This window comes from Schistocerca americana, chromosome 1 (genome assembly GCF_021461395.2).
Source record: "Schistocerca americana isolate TAMUIC-IGC-003095 chromosome 1, iqSchAmer2.1, whole genome shotgun sequence".
Taxonomy (NCBI): domain Eukaryota; kingdom Metazoa; phylum Arthropoda; class Insecta; order Orthoptera; family Acrididae; genus Schistocerca; species Schistocerca americana.
This window is the reverse complement of record NC_060119.1, coordinates 414,970,144-414,991,775: the sequence shown is the minus strand read 5'-3', so window position 1 is coordinate 414,991,775 and position 21,632 is coordinate 414,970,144. Positions and strand designations below refer to the sequence as shown.

General features: G+C 39.0%; 1 protein-coding gene and 1 non-coding gene across 2 annotated transcripts in view; one reads left to right on the top strand and one right to left on the bottom strand.

Annotated features, from left to right (window-relative positions):
• Window positions 1-536: 536 nt before the first annotated feature.
• The window catches only part of LOC124623197 (RNA-splicing ligase RtcB homolog), a 67,059-nt gene continuing 45,963 nt past the window's right edge, over window positions 537-21,632 (bottom strand). Inside the window, exons 8-9 of the mRNA XM_047149011.1 lie at window positions 7,530-7,694; window positions 537-2,597 (exon numbers count right to left, since the gene is read on the bottom strand). Coding sequence (XP_047004967.1) covers window positions 2,370-2,597; window positions 7,530-7,694 — 393 coding nt within the window. The 3' untranslated portion in view covers window positions 537-2,369. The remainder of the gene's footprint in view (window positions 2,598-7,529; window positions 7,695-21,632) is intronic.
• Window positions 6,356-6,430, top strand: Trnar-gcg. Its single transcript has one exon. It is a non-coding gene; the product is annotated as a tRNA-Arg (tRNA).

Genomic DNA, 21,632 nt, shown 5'->3' with positions numbered 1-21,632 from the left:
TGCTAGTTGGTTTGGAAAACTATAGGAATTGCTGCTTTCAGTGAATGCAGGTCCCTTTCAACCAGTTTCCAAGTGAATTTATGTCAACTGTTGCACCAAATCACACTATCTTAAGCCAATAAAAAATGTATTTTGAACAGCTTGTGAAATATAGCAAGCAACATCCCCACAATGTGGTAGCTCTAATGGATCTTGTCAAAGTGTGGTGTCAGTTGAAAGTGGCATACCTGAGGAAACTTGTGGACACTATCACCAGACTGAAGGCACTGTCATGGTTAGAAGAGTGTTACACAATATTAGCATTATGTCTCCCAAGGGATCGGGGGGGACTAATTTTTTGTCCCCTGTGCTTATGGTGTACTGAGATTTCTTCTACTTACCGAATTAATAAAATTGCAACTGCAGCATATTTTGCTTGTTTATGTGACTAGATGAGAGTAAATATAAATTGAAAACAATTTTTTTGGGAAAACAGTATTATGTAGACCAAAAAGCAAAATATATCTTCCATATCTTTCAATTAACAAAACTTTATCTTTGCAAATGATTTTATTTCTTTGTCTGAACTGAAGCTTCTAGTTAATGTGGATCAATGTTCAAGAAATTGCACAGTTATTAAATGTGCCAACACTTTAATATTTGAAACTTACAAGAAAATGCCTCAACAGACACAGGGGATTTGTAATTAGTTGGAGAGAGAAGCAGACAATCAAAACATTCTTTGTTTTAGAATGATGCAAGTAGCTGCTGCTTTCAACTTCGTGATCAAGTACATTGTGTTTGTGTGAATACCTATTGATTGTGCCACTCAAAGAATACAAATACATACTGAATCCATTACATGCCATACTACAGTCCACAAAAATTGAAGTGGCACAATCAATTACAATTTTACGATGTTATAAAACAAAGTAATTTATGATTAATCTTTCTGCACACTGTTATATGTCCAATCACTAACTTAACACAGTTGGCTCAATGTTACACGTAATATCAGAATGAGAATCTCATAACCTGTTTCAATCAGAGCATCATGTCACCGATGTTTTGGTTCTGTTTCTTTCCAAGTATAATACATTTCCACATTTGTTACATGACTCACAATGCCATTAGTATTTCCAATCATTCAATTACCCTTTTGCTTACTTTTGTTAATTTATAGGCTGAGCTGGCTGTTGCATTTAACAGCTGTAGACCTTTTGCTTGTTCAATAAGCCAACATATTTCATAAATCTGCAAAACACATTACTGAGAACAGCATCTTCCTCATATTACACAAAACCATTCCAAAGTTACTCTCAGTAATAGCTGTCACATCTGTTATTTTATATATGTTTAAGCACAGTTTCTTTATAATGTTAACTTTCAAGCAATGGTAGGCAACTTGCTAGTTAGACAGTAAAGTAAAATCTGGAAACAAGTTTAACCATTTTAGATTAATTTCACAAAATAAATTGATTATATGATGTACATTGATGAGCAACTGAAGCCAGTGAAACATGGGACCAAAAAGTTTGTAAAAACATAAAAGTTTAGGATACTATTTTTTACCACTACATTATTATTTTTCAATTTTTTTGCAAATCATTACATTTTATTACAGTTTTCTGGATATTAGGTTCTAAATAATCCCATAAAGGCACAAGAACATGCCTATACAAATTCACTGCACTGATGAAGTGGCCAGACAGTAAGCAAGGAACAAAGCAATCACATTAGCTGTACCATTTATGGCACCGTAAATTTAAGTCCCTATTGTGTGAAACTTGAAATGTCAAGAAGTGTCTTACATTTCACAGTGTGATCTACAACATTCTTCCACACTACACAGTTGGGAGCATTGTGATATGTATTGTAACATAATAACAAAGAAATATCTTTCTTCTTTAACGTCTTAGATTTTCTTAAGGTCTGTTAACTAGTACAGTCTTGACGAGGACACTTACCAACATTTTAAACACCAGTAAGTAGCATGGCTTTTCAATTTAGTGAAAGCCTAACCTTTTTTGTCTTTAACTATGAAACTTTGTTAGGAAGTCTTCTGCAACAGCATTTGTAGTGGAAAAAAAAACCTTACATGAGGATTTTATTTTACATTTAAGAAATCAGAAGGTAAAAGACTGAAAACTCAGATATCAATAGTTTACAAAATATAGTTAGTGGGATAAGAAAATAAAATTTTCAATTTGGTTAACACTTCAATTTATCAGTGGGTAAGTACAGAATAACTTAAAGTTCAAAACAATTCTTGCATCTTCATCACAGATGATGTTTTACATTCAGTCACACATACTGAAATGCAGCATTTTAAATGCAGTAACACATACTTTACTGTATTCAGACACTTTTTTTGAAAAACTGGCATGCGGTCAGCCTTTAATAACAGCAATTGGTCGTAATTTGATACACTTCTTGCTAATACCTGCTTCATGGCATGTATCAACAACATCAGTCACATTCTTGTATGATTCAGGTGCCTCTTCCATAACCAATTTTGGAGAAGCAACTCGAATTGAGATACCCATTTCTTCTAGTTTATTGAGGACATCTTGGTAGTCCAAGTTACGTCGTGACTTCGCCCGAGAAAGGGCTCTACCCTGAAACAAACGTTCTGTTCAATCGAAACTCTAATTAAAAAGAAAATTTTACAAATTTAAGTTTTTTAGAATAAAATGTTAAGAGATCACCTACAACAAGTACAGATGAGTAGGAAAAACCACTAATCCAATGGTTATCAATGTATCACGAGTATTTAATACAAATGTCTAATCACCCAATTTCACAAGCCACCATTCAAGATTTAGTCTTGGACACACAGTAACTGAGGAACAAGGTACAGAATACTTAAAACTTACAAGCTATAGATATAGTTTATAAACACATGGCATGGATTATTTGTCTACCAATTAGTATATCAATTGAGAGAATGTTGTTTACTCCCTTATATAGATCCTGCACTTACTCCTTTCAACTTTTGGCTTTCCATTTTTGCTCATTACTGGCTTAACATCTGAGCTCTGCTCCCACCAAAGGTCTCTACCATTTGTACAAGGAACTGTCTTTCCAATAGTCATATGTTTCTACGGCTGTCTACTTGTTACCTAGCTACTCATGTTCCAATTCCTTAAATTAATTCAGTTAGAAGCAAAACTTGTTGTCAATCAAAATACCAATATTAGGTGAGGTACAACAAAACTTACCACTTCATCTACCTGTATACCATGTGCATATACAACTAACTTTGTGGGTGGGAGTTAACAGAAGTCTTAACTCACCCCTTTACACTTACTTGATACATCATTGTGGAGACATTTAGTATCTTTGCAAAATATGAGCAAATGAAATGCAGATAAACATGATTAAAGCATGTAATAGTTTGACCTGAAAGTACAGTTAACAATATTTTGAAGGAAGAAACTTACATCTAGCATAGGCATACAAGAGTATTAGTGGTACAAGATGTATACGTAAATTGCCAAAAATTTACGATTTAAACAAGGCCTCAAAAATATTGGTACATCTTTGATGTTAAATTTCTCAGAAAATATAATTTAGAAGAGAACTGTCCTGGCCCACTTATATTCTACAATAGAAAAACAATACTGCTTTTCAATCTTTAAAGTCCAATTACGAGCTTTGTGGAAAGTACAACTATATTAAGTGTGCAGTTGCCTATTAATTTTCAGATTCAATTATTATCTGCAGTTGCAAGTCAGTAATTCCAACAAGTGCATTTATGTCAACTAGTATATGTTAATAAAAGCAAACGCCGCATGTCGGACGAAAAACAATCATTCAGACCAGGATGGACATGAAGAGATCACTTTCGTTTAGTAACACTATATTAACAGTTGCAGAGAGCATTACAGAAGGACTGAAGCCTCTAGTGCTAAATGTTACAGCGATGCTGATTATGCTAGACACAGTGACATTTGATTATGGGGGGAAAATAAATTACATGAACATGTAAATAGAACTGTCAACTAGTTTAAGAGAAAAATATTAGACAGTGAATCACACAACCAGCAATAGGCAGCAGTGTTCTTACAAAAAGGTTAACATTTGTGAACTAAACCTCTAAAGTATGTGTGTGAGACTTTAGAATGTGTAAAATGATGTACCTGAGCAACAGGAAAGTATTTGATGGGAAACTACAGACTTAAATTACACAAACAGTGCAGAAACTGTGGCTGACACAGCAACAATGGGGTCTGTGAAATTGTCAAGAAGGAGCTGAATGCACACTTTCATGTCGCCACAGTTTTAGAGCTAATGGATGAAGGAAGTTTGAAGCATAGCATCTGCTTTGAAGTAGAAATAGAGTACGGTAGCGTGAAAGTAAATATGTAATGTACGTTTTATGCTATATAACTTAAGTTTTTGAAACCTTTAAACTGAGGATATGGAGAAAGTTTTTACAAGTTTTTTATTCTTAGAAATTTATCTTAATAGTTACTTTGTTGTCATGTGTTTGATAAATGTTAACTTTAATCAGTGCATGATACTGTAACAAAAATAGAAACATACAATTTTCAACATGTGCCAGAAATCCACAACTCAATGATCAGATTTGAGAACCTGGTTTTCATGCATGGTATCTACATCAATCATGCAGATGAATACTCACCTGGACCTGCAGACACTTCCATGCCAAGTGTCTTGTTCAAGCATTAACACAACATGTGCTTTTCAGAGCTTCCACTTTTCAGAGTGGCTTTTCATACAGGTAACAATGAATGGCTTGGACATGAATAATGGTGTAAAATGCCTGGGCATTTATAAGATGGGGCGAATGCATGGGCGTACCCAGCGAGGGGCAGGGCGGGGCAGGGGGGGGGGGGGGCAGCTGCCCCCCCTCCCCCCCCCAGAAGATATTCGCAGTTTTTTTGCTAGTTTACTGTTTTATTTAATAAGAAATGCTGCTTTGCACGTTTTCTCGGATTGTACAAGTGCATTCTTGTAATTAAAATGTGTATTTAAAGCAGTTTTTCACTGGTTTACTGTTTTATTTAATAAGAAGTACTGCATGTTGTCTCGAGTCCTTGTTTCCTGAGACTAATGTGACCTGCCCCCCCCCCCCTCCCCCACCCCCAGTTCAGACCCTGGGTATGCCGTTGGGCAAATGCCCAAGATAAATGCCTGGGCAAAAGCCCAAAATTCATAAATACCTGGGCATTTATGCACTTGAAGCTTAATTGATAAGTGGTGATTATAAAAAAAATTTAACCTGATATTTTGTACCACTGCTTCTTCAGTGGTTGAGTAATCAAGATGAAGAAGCTGCTTGGGAATTAGGGGGGAGATGTTAGTGAAAATAAATTGGACAGTAAACTTAACTTTCTACATCTTTAATGAGGTCAATTTTATCGTTGCAACAGTCAAGTCATACGGACGTAGATTAAGTAATGAGGAAAATAAAAGACCATAGTCTGATTCAAATGTCACTACATCTGACAAAGCATTTGTTCTTTCTTCACTGAAAGCAATTTAACATTTAAGAATACATTTGTCATCAAGAAACACATGTCAGCTGTTCAGTATATTTGGCAATAATTTTGCTATCAATAATCATTACAAAGCAACTCTCTGAGTGTCTCAGAGACACACCAGTTCTTTTCACCAGTTGTTCTTCCTCTTCCTCAGTCAGTGAGTGAGTGAGTGAGTGAGTGAGTGTGAGAGAGAGAGAGAGAGAGAGAGAGAGAGAGAGAGAGAGAGAGAGAGCTGGTGAAAAGAAGAGAAGACATGATAAATGATAAGCAGCTGTCAGCAACATGCCACCCTTCCTTGGTACATCACGTTGAAATGCTAGAGGGGGAAAAAGCTTCTCTCCTTTCCTTTTGTTCTTAGTATTAAAGGCAATGAACAATATACATCGGTTTAAGTATAAACATTTACTAACTTTCAATATCTGGAATACTGTCCCACCCCATATTTTTGTGTGTAAATTATACATGCCAGCAGTAAAAGCTTTAAAAAGTACTTTTTTTAAACTGCTTTGGGCACATTCCCATGCAAATGCCCATTTATAAATATCCTGGAATGAGATTTTTCACTCTGCAGCAGAGGTGTGTGCTGATATGAAACTTCCTGGCAGATTAAAACTGTGTGCCGGGCCAAGACTAACTCGGGACCTTTGCCTTTCACGGGCAAGTGCTCTACCAACTGAGCTACCCAAGCAGAGTGAAAATCTCATTCTGGAAACATCCCCCAGGCTGTGGCTAAGCCATGTCTCCACAATATCCTTTCTTTCAGGAGTGCTAGTTCTGCAAGGTTAGCAGAAGAGCTTCTGTTAAGTTTGGAAGGTAGTAGACGAGGTACTGGCAGAAGTGAAGCTGTGAGGATGGGGCGTGAGTCGTGCTTGGGTAGCTCAGTTGGTAGAGCACTTGCCCGCGAAAAGCAAAGGTCCCGAGTTCGAGTCTCGGCCCGGCACAAAGTTTTGATCTGCCAGGAAGTTTTACAAATATCCTGCCCACTGGGCATTTGCCCAGCCCACATCACTCAACATGGATCCATTCTCACTCTCTCATTAACCCTGGTTTCACCTGAGTGGTTATTTCAAACTACAGAATCATGGCTTCTGGGCAGTGGATAATGTGCATAATCACTGCATGATCAGGGCATAAGGTTTTGGTTTGAAGTGTCTACACACAGCATTATTGCTCCAATCTACTTTTATCAGATACTGACTTCGGGGAGTTACCTTTCCAATGTTTTAAAACCATTTCTGGAAGCATTAACAGAGAAGGAAAATATCTGCAGTTACTTGCAACAGGATGGAGCACCTGCCCATACAACCAGAGGGACCTTTGAACACATTTATGCAATCCTTGCATCTTTGTTGTTAGCAGATGTGAGTCTGGTTGTGGCCCTAGCTGGTCACCCAAATCATGTGATCTATAGTGTGTGATTGGTTTGTATGGGGAGCCCTCGAATCTAATTTGTATCGTAACAGTCAAATCTAAGGCATATTTCAACCACTCTTATGGTCTTCAAGAACTGCAGCAGAACATTGGGGATGAGAGTTTAGCAATTCCAGCAGTCGAGCTTCGATCTGCCTTCAGCAACTTGCTGACAAGGGCCTGAAAGTGCCAAGAGATGAATGGTGGTCACTTTCAACATCTGCTGTAGTCAGGTTAGTACTGTATTTCCTTTCCTCTGCTGTGTTTCTTTGTACCCTAGAATTGTTCTCCAGGCCACTTATTTGCCCCACAATGTACAAGCGATACTCTTATGTCAATATAAAAATTTCCTTATTTCAAGCCTGGAAATATTTGACTATCATTTTTTCTCTTTTCCTGCATATGCACGAAAGTTAGTGACCTACCACCAGTACTTATACTGAAGCTTCTCCAATTGGCAATGGGTACATAAAAATGAAATGTGAACGACTTTTTACTAGTTTCCCAAAATTTGATGTCTTCACAATCAATCTTAACTCGTATAAGCTGTGAAACTCTTCAAATAATAATGAAATTTGTCACGTTAATATTAAGACTTAATCTTCACGAGTAAATAGCTTCAATACTTACTGCACCATGGCAGGTTGAGCCAAAGGTTTCTCGCATACCCTGTTCAGTTCCAGTTAAAACATAACTGCAGGTCCCCATGGTACCTCCAATCAACACTGGTTGTCCTGTCAACTGATAATCCACAGGAATTAGTGGATGGTGGGGAGGGAAAGCCCGAGTTGAGCCCTGCAACAAAGGAAGAGCTTATACTGCTTGTCCTCATCGGCATTTACATATTTAAGTCTAACATATTTTAAGAATTCTTCTATTTAAACTGCGAACATTACAGGTTACTTCTGAATGCAGAAAATTACACTCAAAACATTAGCTATGCACAATCACAAGACACTAATTATTGTAAAGCACTACAAGGGATATTTTATCAGATGAAATATTTGAGGCAACAGATAAAACTTAGCAATTATGTAGAGTGCACGAGAAAGTCTATGTAGAATGCCCATTTCTGGCTCTTCATCCGACTATAATACGTATGACAAATGATTGAGGACATAAGGTGTAACTGCTATTCTGTGACAAAAAGCTTGGCATAAGAGGAATCCATAGCAGAGCCATATCAAATGAGTGAGAAGACCAACAAAAAATGGTACTATAACACAGATCTTTCAGAAAGAGTTAAATTCATGTTGAGGGTTTTTTAGATTACATTCACCACGTTTGAGTTTTCTTTAACAATAAATGTTTTGGTGGGGCCACCTTGAGCAAAACAATTTCCTGTTCTTTCTACACCCACCCAGGTTTTGGTGATTTATCATCGTGCTGTCAAGTAAAAGAGAAATCCACTGATAATTGTGAAACTGCACCAAAACATATTTGAGTGCAGAAAACCCAAGAAATTGTTTTTTGCACAAGGTAGAATCTAAAAAATATTTAGTGTAATGATATAATTATGACAACCATTAAATATGGTTTCAAATTCTGCACGACAAACCATTTCTTTGTGTTTCCTTCAGTAAAAAATTACACAGCAAGCTTTGCTATTGTGTCAGTCTGTCAATGGCCATTCATTTGACTGGTGAGCTTACACACTGTGCATAATTTACAGCAGAACTAGTATACGATGACTTTTCACACGTGTCCTTGCTTCTGATGGGGTAAGATTATGTCCACGATAGGACTGGAATGGCATGTGCTGGGTGGGTGTATGGGACATATCCTTGAAAGACCTAGATGCAAGATTACGCAAATTAAGGAAGGCACTAGGAACTGTAACAATTTGTATTAACACTGCTTTCCACTACAGCAAAGAGATCTGAACACTAGCAAAGAAGGTGTTCTCTTGGATGTAAATGAGATGAGCTAAGGATTAACAATATTTCTTCACGTATAGCTCACATTCATAGGCGGTCACCCACATTCTGTTAGTTGTTTGCCTTTCAATAGATTGTCAGAAGAAGTCTGTGTGCTTTTCATTTTGACATTTTTTTGTAAACACTACAAAAATTTGCTCTTACAGTCAGCTATTTGTACAGGCCCTCTTTTATGTCATATTCTACTATTTACATGTATTTTGCGAGCAATGGACTGATCTGAGAAAGTTTTTATGACTCCTATACTAGTTTGTTTTGGAATGAGAACTCCAGAAAACGATGAGAAGATTCACAAAACACATGCTAACCATATACAATAGTCCCATTTGTGTGTCACTGACCTGCACGACAATGACTTGCATTGTAAGCTACAAGATGATGATTTAGGTCCAAACAACAAAATTCAACATTCAGAGGCACTCATATTTTGAGTCATTTTTTTCATTTTCACTTCCACTCGAGTATAAATTCTTGTTTAACAGGTAAAAATCAGTCAAAAGTGAACACTAACCAATTCTTCATTGATGCTTATTCCATCTTGTTATCTTTCATTGGCTTTAATGTACACTAGACTTAAGACTTAATACTCAATATGTTGCACAATTGGTCTTTTTTTTTTAAATTCATACTTAACGTTCATTGTGCAGCAAATAGTCCTGCACAACTGGAGAGAGGGGGGCGGGTGGCACAGGCACACATCCCTCACCACCCAACTGTGCTGGCCCAACTTGGACGGGATTGGTTCACTGGTGGCAGTGGGCTCAGCCCAACAGTCTGCTGGTGCCTGCTTGGCTCAGACCAGCACGCTGGGCTCCGCTGTAATGGGCAGCCGGGCGGGCTGACAACAGTTTGTGTATTGTGGCACATGCTGCAATCGCCGAGTGACTTGCTAGCCTACAGAGACACCATCACCCGTCTTCTCCAGATGGGCAGATTGCTTAGCTGTAACCTGTCTCCAAGTGTCACTGACTTGCATAAAATTAAGAAGAAATACAAACTACTGATCATCGAAATTTCAGTTGCCATTTCTGATGAGTAAAGTTGTGGCATTCCACAAGTATTTCGCATTATTTGCACCTAACACAAGGTGTGATTATCCGATAAACATAGCTGTTGAGAATATTCAAATTATTTATCTGAAAAATAAATTAACCACGTAAACATGTCATACATGGTGTGACTGAGTTTGAGTGGCAGTAACAAGGATCTTGGGCTTGTTATGTTACTTGGCCCAGCATGGGGAACTCCATTAATGAACCCAGGGAGCTGTTGGAAATGGTATGCCCTGACCCACAGAGAAAACAGCATGTGAACACATTTTTTATGCCTGTCAGATGAAAAACTGATCAATAAAAAAGGACAGCAGCCACTGCAGTTTCGTATGGCAGTATTGTAGAACAAACGGAACTGACATTTCTTCAGTATTTTTAATGAGTATTGTTTGAGGTCACTGATTTGTGGCGGATGTAATCTAGCAAGGACCACTGTATTGAGCAATAATGCATACATACTGTGAACACTGTTTAATCACAATTACAATCACAATTACAATGGACTGAGTATATTATGGATGGACATTTAGATAGTTGAAGGAAAGAAGTAATCTGAAGAAATAGCTCAGGTGAGGTTTTTGGATTGGAATAAAGTCTCCAGCTTTCAGTGGTAGCCTCCACAACCAAAAGCTTGTGGTTTTATCTGAATCTGATGTGTCGAGTTACAGGAGTACTGTTTACCTAAATGGACTGCTGGGAAAAACAGACTTTTTTATGAGTGGAAAACGACAGTGTCAAATCAATATCCTTTTGGCTTTATTATTTTCTTGATGTGGCTACATTCACTGACTACATTCTGTGACTGGAGGCCATGTAGTAGAGCATAAAACATTGACTTTAGAAGATAGTTCTGTCATTTATATTTATTTGCACTGTCTCTGTTTTGCTCTGACACTGGCAAGAGCCATATCTGCTCTCCCATCTGTTTCTTGCCTTCCTGTTGGCTCTATCATTTGTTTTTCTTTAAGTAAATCTTTCAACCATAACAAACACTGAGCAACTTTTATTTCTTGTCACATAATTTTAATTTCTTCTTCTGGTAGTGAGGCAGTCGAATTTGAAGGCCAGTATCTATTTAAGTAGGTGTGATATTCACAGTTACACTAACACCCTCTAGATTTGTGAAACTGTGTGCATTAAACATTTTTGGAAGCTATCAGCAGCCTCAAGTAATGTATAAAATGCAAGTTTGGCCATCAGCTGCTTTCATTTTAAACTGAAATATCAACTGGTTTCAGTCTTGGACTATCTTCACAAGTAAGACTTAAAACAGTTTAAGCCACAATATTACATGTGTCATTACTTAAATAATGTACAGGGTGTACATACAATCTGGGAACACTTTCTATTATTTACTGCACAAAAACTAAATATTGTACAGATGTCATACACATTGCATTTTTTTAATGAAAATTCAATATGCAAACCATGAGTGACCCAGCAGACATCAATACGATAATTGAATTCTTGTCATACCCGTCCCAGCACGGCATCATCGACTGTGGCAGTCGCTTCCCGTATTCTCTTTCAGTGCTCTGCTACATCACATGGTACAGGCGGTACATAAACCAGATGTTTAATGTATCCCCACAGAATAAAGTCACACAGAGTGAGAGCTGGTGATCGGGCAGATCATTTCATGAAACAGCTGTCCCCTTCTGTAGCACAGCCGATCCATTGATGCGGCAGCTCTGTGTTCAGGTACCCATGAACTTCATGATGAAAATGGGATGGAGCCTCTTCCTACTGAAAGATGAATGGAGAGTGACTGCATTTGAGGCATCAGCCATTTCTGCAACATGTCCAAGTAGGAATGTTCGGTGACAGTGCTCTTGGTGAAGAAAGATGGCCCGTACAGTTTTCGACGTGACAAGGCACAAAAAACATATACCTTTGAGGAATTTGTTGTGCCAGTGGTAAATGGCCTTCCTTGTTGGTGGCTTCTTACAATACTTGGCTCTAAACATCTGATGAACAGCTTCAGCACACTTGTTTTTGTCGAACTCCAACACAGAGAAAGCTCACTCTGCACGTGAACTCGCCATGTTTGAGACTAGTGCTGACTATCAGCAAATTACCAAACTACACTGTGGCGGTAAAAATGAAAAGAACTTACTGGGTTTCTCTTCAAAATGACTTATGTATGATATTTATAAAATGTTTGGTTCTTGTGCAATAAGTAATTGAAAGTCTTCCCGGACTTTATGTACACCCTGTACAGTGCATGTCATGAATATCAATATGCGATATGGGACTTTTAGAGGCAAACACACTAATATTAAATGTACATAGAGCAGTACTGAAGAGAATATCAGGACGAAGTATTACACTGTACAATGTAACAAAGTTGCTACACACCATATAGCAGATATGCTGAATCACAGATAATTACAGTCTGTGAAGGCTTCAAGTGAGATCCCCGGTTTATTTCAAGAGGAACTGTTCATCACTGCAGAGGCAACAACCACAGGTGGCTAGGCTGTACGGAAGGGACTTCTTAATATGGAATGCAGTGGTGGCAGCTGTCGAAGTGGAAGTATTGCTGAGGGTTAGTAGGTTTGATGTGGAGGGAGGTATTGATATAGCCATCTTTGAGGTTGAGGTCAACACCTAGGAAGGTAGCTTGTTGGGCTGAGTAGGACCAGGGGAAGCAAACTGGGGAGAAGTGGTTGAGGTTCTGGAGGAATGTGGATAGGGTGTCCTCGCCCTCTATCAGATTCCAAAGATGTCATCAACAAATCTGAACCAGGTCAGGGGTTTAGGATTCTGGGTGTTTAGGAAGGTTTCCTCTAGATGGCCCATGAATAGTTTGGCAGAGTATGGTGCCATGCAGGTGCCTATAACCGAGGTACGGGAACTCTGCATGAATAGCCACCGTCAAACTGTGGCGAAGAAACAAGTGGACCAACCTGCTGCTGAGCACACTGCCAAACATGACATCCTTCATTTCAATGACTGCTTCACAGCCTGTGCCATACAGAACCTTCCCACCAACACCAGTTTCTGAATTTCGCAGATGGGAACTTTCTCTGCAATACATCCTACATTCCTGTGACCCTCCTGGCTTCAATCTTCATTAGTCATTGTCCTCACCCATCCAGCCCTTTCCCTGTTCCCATTCCAGTACTACATAGCCCTCATTCCACCTTCACGCCCAGTCTTTACTTCTCTCCTTTTCCACTAACCCACCTCCCCACCTCTCCCGTGCCCCAATGTCTACCCTGCAGCACTTAACTGTCCACCACCCCTACCCGACTATCCCTCCCCCTCCCCACCCAAGCCACCTCCTTACCCCCCACCTAGTCGCCACTCCCATCATGCATTGTGCTGCTGCTCGCAGTGTGGTTACAGTTGCCTGAGACTGCAGTCGTGTGTGTGTGTGTGTGTGTGTGTGTGTGTGTGTGTGTGTGTGTGTGTGTGTGTGTGTGTGTGAGAGAGAGAGAGAGAGAGTGAGAGTGAGAGAGACGAAGGTCTTATTGGCCGAAAGCTTTATTTGTGACAGTCTTTTTGTTGTGCCTATCTGCGACTTAGCATCTCTGTTATATGGTGAGAAGCAACTTTCCTTTTCATAATATTGTTACATTCTATCCTGGATTTTACGGGTTACAATGTAATATTTAAGGTACTGATCTCTTCAGCACTGCTATCTGTACATTTAGTATTAGCATGTTTTCCTCTAAATGTCCTGTGTCCTATTGATATTCACGACACGTTCTACACTTTAAGTAATGACAAATAAAATATGGTGGCTTCAACCATTTTAACCCTTATTCGTAAAGATGGTAGAAGACAAATGATTGATATTTGAGTTTAAAATAAAAGCAGCTGATGGTTAAGCATGCATTTTAAACATTGCATGAATTGTCCACATCTCGAGTGCTGCCCGTTTCATGCTGTCTACATCTACATCACACTCCACAAGCCACCTAGAAGTGTGGTGGAGGGTACTTCTAACACCACTAATTGATGCCGTCTTCCCTGTTCCACTCGTGAATGATGCATGGGAAGAGTGAATCTCAGTAAGCCTACGTATTAGCACTAATTTCTCTACTTTTCTCAATGTGGTCATTCGGTGAGATGTTTGCGGGAGGAAGTAATATGTTAAACTCTTCATAGATAAGGCTCCTTAAATATTACAATAGTAATTTGCTCTATGATGCACAAAGCCTCTTGTAACTCCTGCTACCGGAGTTTGTTGTGCATCTCAGTAAGGTGCGAGCACAAAGAAAGTGGGCTACCCGAGCAGGCGAGGGGGAGCAGTGGGATGTGGCTTCACCCAGTGCAGAAAATATCCCCTTGTTACCTAATGAGGCAGCACAATGGCAGCCAGATGGTGGCGTTGACTGGCGTAGCCCTACAGCTGCCAGCTAGCCAGAATGAACGCAGCATTCTTTGCCCGGTTTCTGTGTATTAGTTGGCAATGTGCTGTGCTGACAGAATCAAAGCACATGCCCTGCAATCTTTCTCAATTTGATTGAGACTAATCAGTAAAAAGAATTTATTTTCGCTTTCGTCATAGCTTTGTATGTTAGCTTAATGGTGAAGTGCCCAAAATTTTTATAATGGTCATACGTAAAGTGATATTCAAATTTAGGAATGATTCTGCAGGATGTTTGGAAAGTTTGCAATGAAAAATAGGGGTCACTATGATTTTGCGTTTGGTACATATTACACCATATGCTGCTGCGAATAAAACTCAGCTAAGATATTGAATTTTCCTGTAGACATGGCAGAAGGTTTCTGTCTATCTCCAATCTCGAGAAAATGGAATTTATGTAGCACATTCACTTCGAACCGCTCACGAGCATGAAATATTCGTAACATATTTTGTATCTAGTAACCTGTTTGAGATATCGAAACAAGATTTTGGCAAATTGTAGGATGCAAAGAGGAGAGTATTTGGCTGCAAAGTTAACATACAGAGCTTTCTTATATATAGTGATATAGCAGAAGTTATGGTTTTTATTTTATTTTTTCAATCCAGCACTAATTTTTTTAAGATTCAACATATATTGAAAAGAGAATTTGCTAGTATGAAAATAAACAGGAAATTTCTTCTCTTATGTTGCTGAAAGCAAGGGGAAACTACAGCCGTAATTTTTCCCGAGGACATGCAGCTTTACTGTATGATTAAATGATGATGGCGTCCTCTTGGGTAAAATATTCCGGAGGTAAAACAGTCCCCCATTCGGATCTCCGGGCGGGGACTACTCAAGAGGACGTCGTTATCAGGAGAAAGAAAACTGGCGTTCTACGGATCGGAACGTGGAATGTCAGATCCCTTAATCGGGCAGGTAGGTTAGAAAATTTAAAAAGGGAAATGGATAGGTTGAAGTTAGATATAGTGGGAATTAGTGAAGTTCGGTGGCAGGAGGAACAAGACTTTTGGTCAGGTGAATACAGGGTTATAAATACAAAATCAAATAGGGGTAATGCAGGAGTAGGTTTAATAATGAATAAAAAAAATAGGAGTGCAGGTTAGCTACTACAAACAGCATAGTGAATGCATTATTGTGGCCAAGAGAGAGACAAAGCCCATGCCTACTACAGTAGTACAAGTTTATATGCCAACTAGCTCTGCAGATGAAGAAATAGATGAAATGTATGATGAGATAAAAGAGATTATTCAGGTAGTGAAGGGAGACGAAAATTTAATAGTCATGGGTGACCGGAATTCGTCAGTAGGAAAAGGGAGAGAAGGAAACATAGTAGGTGAATATGGATTGGGGGGAAGAAATGAAAGAGGAAACGCCTTGTAGAATTTTGCACAGAGCATAACTTAATCATAGCTAACACTTGGTTCAAGAATCATAAAAGAAGGTTGTATACCTGGAAGAATCCTGGCGATACTAAAAGGTATCAGATAGATTATATAATGGTAAGACAGGGATTTAGGAACCAGGTTTTAAATTGTAAGACATTTCCAGGGGCAGATGTGGATTCTGACCACAATCTATTGGTTATGAACTGCAGATTGAAACTGAAGAAACTGCAAAAAGGCGGGAATTTAAGGAGATGGGACCTGGATAAACTGAAAGAACCAGAGGTTGTAGATAGTTTCAGGGAGAGCATAAGGGAACAATTGACAGGAATGGGGGAAAGAAATATAGTAGAAGAAGAACGGGTAGCTTTGAGGGATGAAGTAGTAAAGGCAGCAGAGGATCAAATAGGTAAAAAGACGAGGGCTGGTAGAAATCCTTGGGTAACAGAAGAAATATTGAATTTAATTGATGAAAGGAGAAAATATAAAAATGCAGTAAATGAAGCAGGCAAAAAGGAATACAAACGTCTCAAATATGAGATCGACAGGAAGTGCAAAATGGCTAAGCAGGGATGGCTGGAGGACAAATGTAAGTATGTAGAGGCTTGTCTCACTAGGGGTAAGATAGATACTGCCTACAGGAAAATTAAAGAGACCTTTGGAGAGAAGAGAACCACTTGTATGAATATCAAGAGCTCAGATGGAAACCCAGTTCTAAGCAAAGAAGGGAAGGCAGAAAGGTGGAAGGAGTATATAGAGGGTTTATACAAGGGCGATGTACTTGAGGACAATATTATGGAAATGGAAGAGGATGTAGATGAAGACAAAATGGGAGATAAGATACTGCGTGAAGAGTTTGACAGAGCACTGGAAGACCTGACTCGAAACAAGGCCCCGGGAGTAGACAACATTCCATTAGAACTACTGATGGCTTTGGGAGAGCCAGTCCTGACAAAACTCTACCATCTGGTGAATAAGATGTATGAGACAGGCGAAATACCCTCAGACTTCAAGAAGAATATAATAATTCCAATCCCAAAGAAAGCAGGTGTTGACAGATGGGAAAATTACCGAACTATCAGTTTAATAAGTCACAGCTGCAAAATACTAACACGAATTCTTTACAGATGAATGGAAAAACTGGTAGAAGCGGACCTCGGGGAAGATCAGTTTGGATTCCGTAGAAATGTTGGAACACGTGAGGCAATACTGACCTCCGACTTATCTTAGAAGAAATATTAAGAAAAGGCAAACCTACGTTTCTAGTATTTGTAGACTTAGAGAAAGCTTTTGACAATGTTAACTGGAATACTCTCTTTCAAATTCTGAAGGTGGCAGATATAAAATACAGGGAGCGAAAGGCTATTTACAATTTGTACAGAAATCAGATGGCAGTTATAAGAGTCGAGGGGCATGAAAGGCAAGCAGTGGTTGGGAAAGGAGTGAGACAAGGTTGTAGCCTCTCCCCGATGTTATTCAATCTGTATATTGAGCAAGCAGTAAAGGAAACAAAAGAAAAATTCGGAGTAGGTATTAAAATTCATGGAGAAGAAGTAAAAACTTTGAGGTTCGCCGATGACATTATAATTCTGTCAGAGACAGCAAAGGACTTGGAAGAGCAGTTGAACGGAATGGACAGTGTCTTGAAAGGAGGATATAAGATGAATATCAACAAAAGCAAAACGAGGATAATGGAATGTAGTCAAATTAAATCGGGTGATGCTGAGGGAATTAGATTAGGAAATGAGACACAAAGTAGTAAAGGAGTTTTGCTATTTGGGGGAGCAAAATAACTGATGATGGTCGAAGTAGAGAGGATATAAAATGTAGACTGGCAATGGCAAGGAAATCGTTTCTGAAGAAGAGAAATTTGTTAACATCGCGTATAGATTTAAGTGTCAGGAAGTCGTTTTGAAAGTGTTTGTTTGGAGTGTAGCCATGTATGGAAGTGAAACATGGACAATAAATAGTTTGGACAAGAAGAAAATAGAAGCTTTCGAAATGTGGTGCTACAGAAGAATGCTGAAGATAAGGTGGGTAGATCACGTAACTAATGAGGAGGTATTGAATAGGATTGGGGAGAAGAGAAGTTTGTGGCACAACTTGACTAGAAGAAGGGATCGGTTGGTAGGGCATGTTTTGAGGCATCAAGGGATCACAAATTTAGCATTGGAGGGCAGCGTGGAGGGTAAAAATCGTAGAGGGAGACCAAGAGATCAATACACTAAGCAGATTCAGAAGGATGTAGGTTGCAGTAGGTACTGGGAGATGAAGAAGCTTGCACAGGATGGAGTAGCATAGAGAGCTTCATCAAACCAGTCTCAGGACTGAAGACCACAACAACAACGACAACATGTTACTGCAAACCAGAACAATGAGGTTTTCCACAAGCTATTGACCTCTCTAGTTGCCAGTTGCTTGGTTAATATGTCACTGTTTCTGAATTACAACACAATACCTATCGCAAAGCGAGTTTGTCCAAATTATACTTTGTTTTGGCGAAAGAAGCAAAATTAAAGCTACCAAGAGAAACATAGCTGTTACTCATAACCGATGATGCTTCTTAAAAAGATAAAAGGTTAACAAATCAAACAAATGTAACTCACCAATTCTGCTGCAATTTTGAACGAATCCCATAGCTGATAGTATTTTTATTAGTGAATGACTGGTACAGAAATGCAAAAGGATTTTCTGAATGTTCTTCATCTGAGAAATATGAAAATAGTTCATATTGTGCATCTTTTTGTTCCCATCCTCATTTTGAGTGAAGTGGTGTTCTTCACCTTCTCTTTTGATGTGTTAAAGACAGATTACATATATTTGTAATCTATTTTAATCTTAATATGTAGTCTTAAGTGATCTATATAGTAATGACTATCATGTTTTTGTAATCTTGTTATCCACAAATACACAGGCACAAAATTTATTATTTTAAATAGCACAATGCTGCATTCTTGTTGCAGGGTAGAACTGACCCAATAAAACTCTTTCATAACTCTAAAGTTATGAACACATTTATGATGTGCAGAGCCTTGCAAACTATGTCAAAAAATGCTACTGATAAATTAAGTTATCTTTAGCAATAAGATTCACTCCCTCACTGTACAAGCATAGGAAAGGAAAGATGGTACACTGCTGTACATTTTCATATATCAAAGATAACAGAAGTGCAAAAACACAATTCTTTGGCTCATTTCAATCCCAGCTGCTCATTATTAAAGATACACTGGGTTACAGGATTTCCCTGAAATTGCAACAGAATTGGCGATTTGTTTTTATCTGTATTATTAGCCATTTATCGTTTGAAGAAGTAGCTTTCTTGTCCAAAGGTTTACTTTTTTCCAAAACTCACCTTTCAATAGCTATTGTGACAGAATCTTGAAACACAAGTGTCTTATTAAACATGCAATAGGCAACCAGAGAGATCAATACCTTACGGAAAACCTCTGTGTAGGTACAGGTATTGTTGGAAGTAAACATGGTGCACAAATTCCGATTTCTCAAGACTGGAAACAGATGGAGACCACCTCCTAAGACTAAAGACAAATCAGATAAAGTAAATTTCATTTGCAGCAACATATGGTGGAATATGCACCAAATGCAAAATCATAGTAACCATATTTTTCACTGCAATCTTTTTTGAATTCCACACAGCATCTTACTCAAATGTCAGTATCACAATGAGTATAACCATAGCTAGATGATGGGCTCTTCATCGCGTAGCTCACAGATGAAGCTATATGTAATATACAAATAATTTTTTTTTTATGAATAGTTTCTGTAACATTGTGTGAGAAACACTACAGAGCTAACTCAGTGTGCATGACATTCTACCCATAATGGCCCTCCTGCACCTTGTCTAGCAGGCTAATCAGCTAACACTGTGCGCACCTGAGGGCATGTATAGCTGATCTGACTACCTGTCTTCTGTTACACAAAAATCCAGGTAAGTGTGAGTAGTACTTGTGCACCGAGGATTACGTTCAAACTTAATTTTATATATTTAAAAAAAATTGGTACATCAACCGTATCAAGCATTTCAAAGATTTTTGCCCATTATCGATATTGGCAAGATAACAAAATATGAGACAAATATGGATGAGGTGTACTTGCAGACATATCTTACGGAGTGCACATTCCCACCCGGGGCCTGGCCACAGCTCATATGAGCAACAGGGAGGTGTGGGGGGAGAACCCGGCCAGGCTGAATAGGCCAGCCACAGCCTGAGTGTTGGCACAAGCTCAGCAGGACTGAGCTGGCCTGCCTTGATGTAAAAGCTCCAATTTCTTCCATTGCCTAGGAACCACATATTTTAATATGTGACAAATTTCAACTTGATATGTCTACCCAGTCCTGAAAAAAATAGTTCTTAATACTCTGACTGCAGACAGTTGGACAAAAAAGTTATGAGTGTTCCAATTTTATCAACTGAGGCATGGAACCCTAAAAATTGAGCTTCCCGATTTCTATTCTTGCTTCTTGCTTATTACTTTTTGAGAATGTTCTACAAATACATTGTTTTGTGGTAATTATATTTGAAATTGACATTTTTTCAATTATTTCATTAAATCCGTTGTATGGATATATAAAAGTACTTATGACTGTTCATGCTTTAGCAGAATACGTCCTCCAACTTTGGATTACTTAAGTAGTTTATATGAAACATCATGGCCATTAAAAATGTGGATGAGGAATGCTTGCAGGCATAGTTTTCGGAGAGTGCATTGCCGCCCAGCACCTGGCCACGGCTCGTGAGCAACAGGAGGGGGAGGGACTGGCCTAGCTGTACAGGCCACAGCTTCAGTGTTGACAAGCTCCGCAAGAATGAGCCAGGCTGGTGGGCCAGCGAGTGGACAGCCCTCCTAAAATGGACAAACCTGACTGCAGTGGGCTAAAATATTATTAGACAGTAATAATCTCCTCCATCAAAAGTCTTTTAAAACACATTCACAGGCAAGGCACTCGAGTTTGCCAAGTACAAAATCTAGGCAATGATTAGAGAGTATAGAGGAAAGGAACACAGTAGAAGACAAATGGGTAGCTTTAAGAGCTGGAATACTGATGGCAATTGAGAATCAAATAGGTAAAAAGACAACGCCTAATAGAAATCCTTTGATAACATAGGAGATACTGAATTTAACTGATGAAACGAGAATATTTAAAAATGCAGCGTGTGAGATAGGTGAAAGGGAATACAAACATCAAAAAATGAGTGACAGGAAGTGGAAAAGTGCTAAGCAGAAATGGGTAGAGGGCAAATGTAAGGATTTAGAAGCATCCATCACTAGACAGAAGATAAGATACTGCCTACAGGAAAATTAAAGAGGCCTTTGGAGAAAGAATGTCAATAGTTCTCATGGAAAACCAGTCCTAAACAAAGAAGGAAAAGCTGAAAGATGGAAGGAATATAGAGGGTCTATACAAGGGAGATTTACTTGAAAGCAATACTGAAGAAATGGTAGAGGGTGTAGATGAACACGAGATGGGAGATACAATACTGTGAGAAGAATTTGATGGAGTACTGAAAGCCCCAGGCAAGCAGTGGTAGAGGGGTTGATTGGGGGGAGATCAAGCAATGAGGCCATTGGTCCCATGATCTACGATGGTAGAAATCTGGGGAGGAACGACACACACAGCGTGAACAGCACAGTCCAGTCAAGGGGAAGGGACAACGTACAAACAAAAGGAAAACAGATCAGTGCAGGAGGAAAAGGAAAGAACAGGAAGGAAGTGGATGGGTGGGTGGAAATGGGGAGAGCAGGGGTGCCCCAGAAACATGACTCACAATGTGGCACCTGCACTATACCATTTTTCACTGTACAAGAGGGAGAACACCAGGGGAAGAAGACAAGAAAAGGGGAAACGGAACAGTACAAAAGATCAGACAACCTGTAGGGAAAACACAAGGAGAATCTGTCTGGTGTGGATGCAAGGTTGAGGCCCTCACAACCAATACCCCACTAACTAAGGGACTCAAATTCC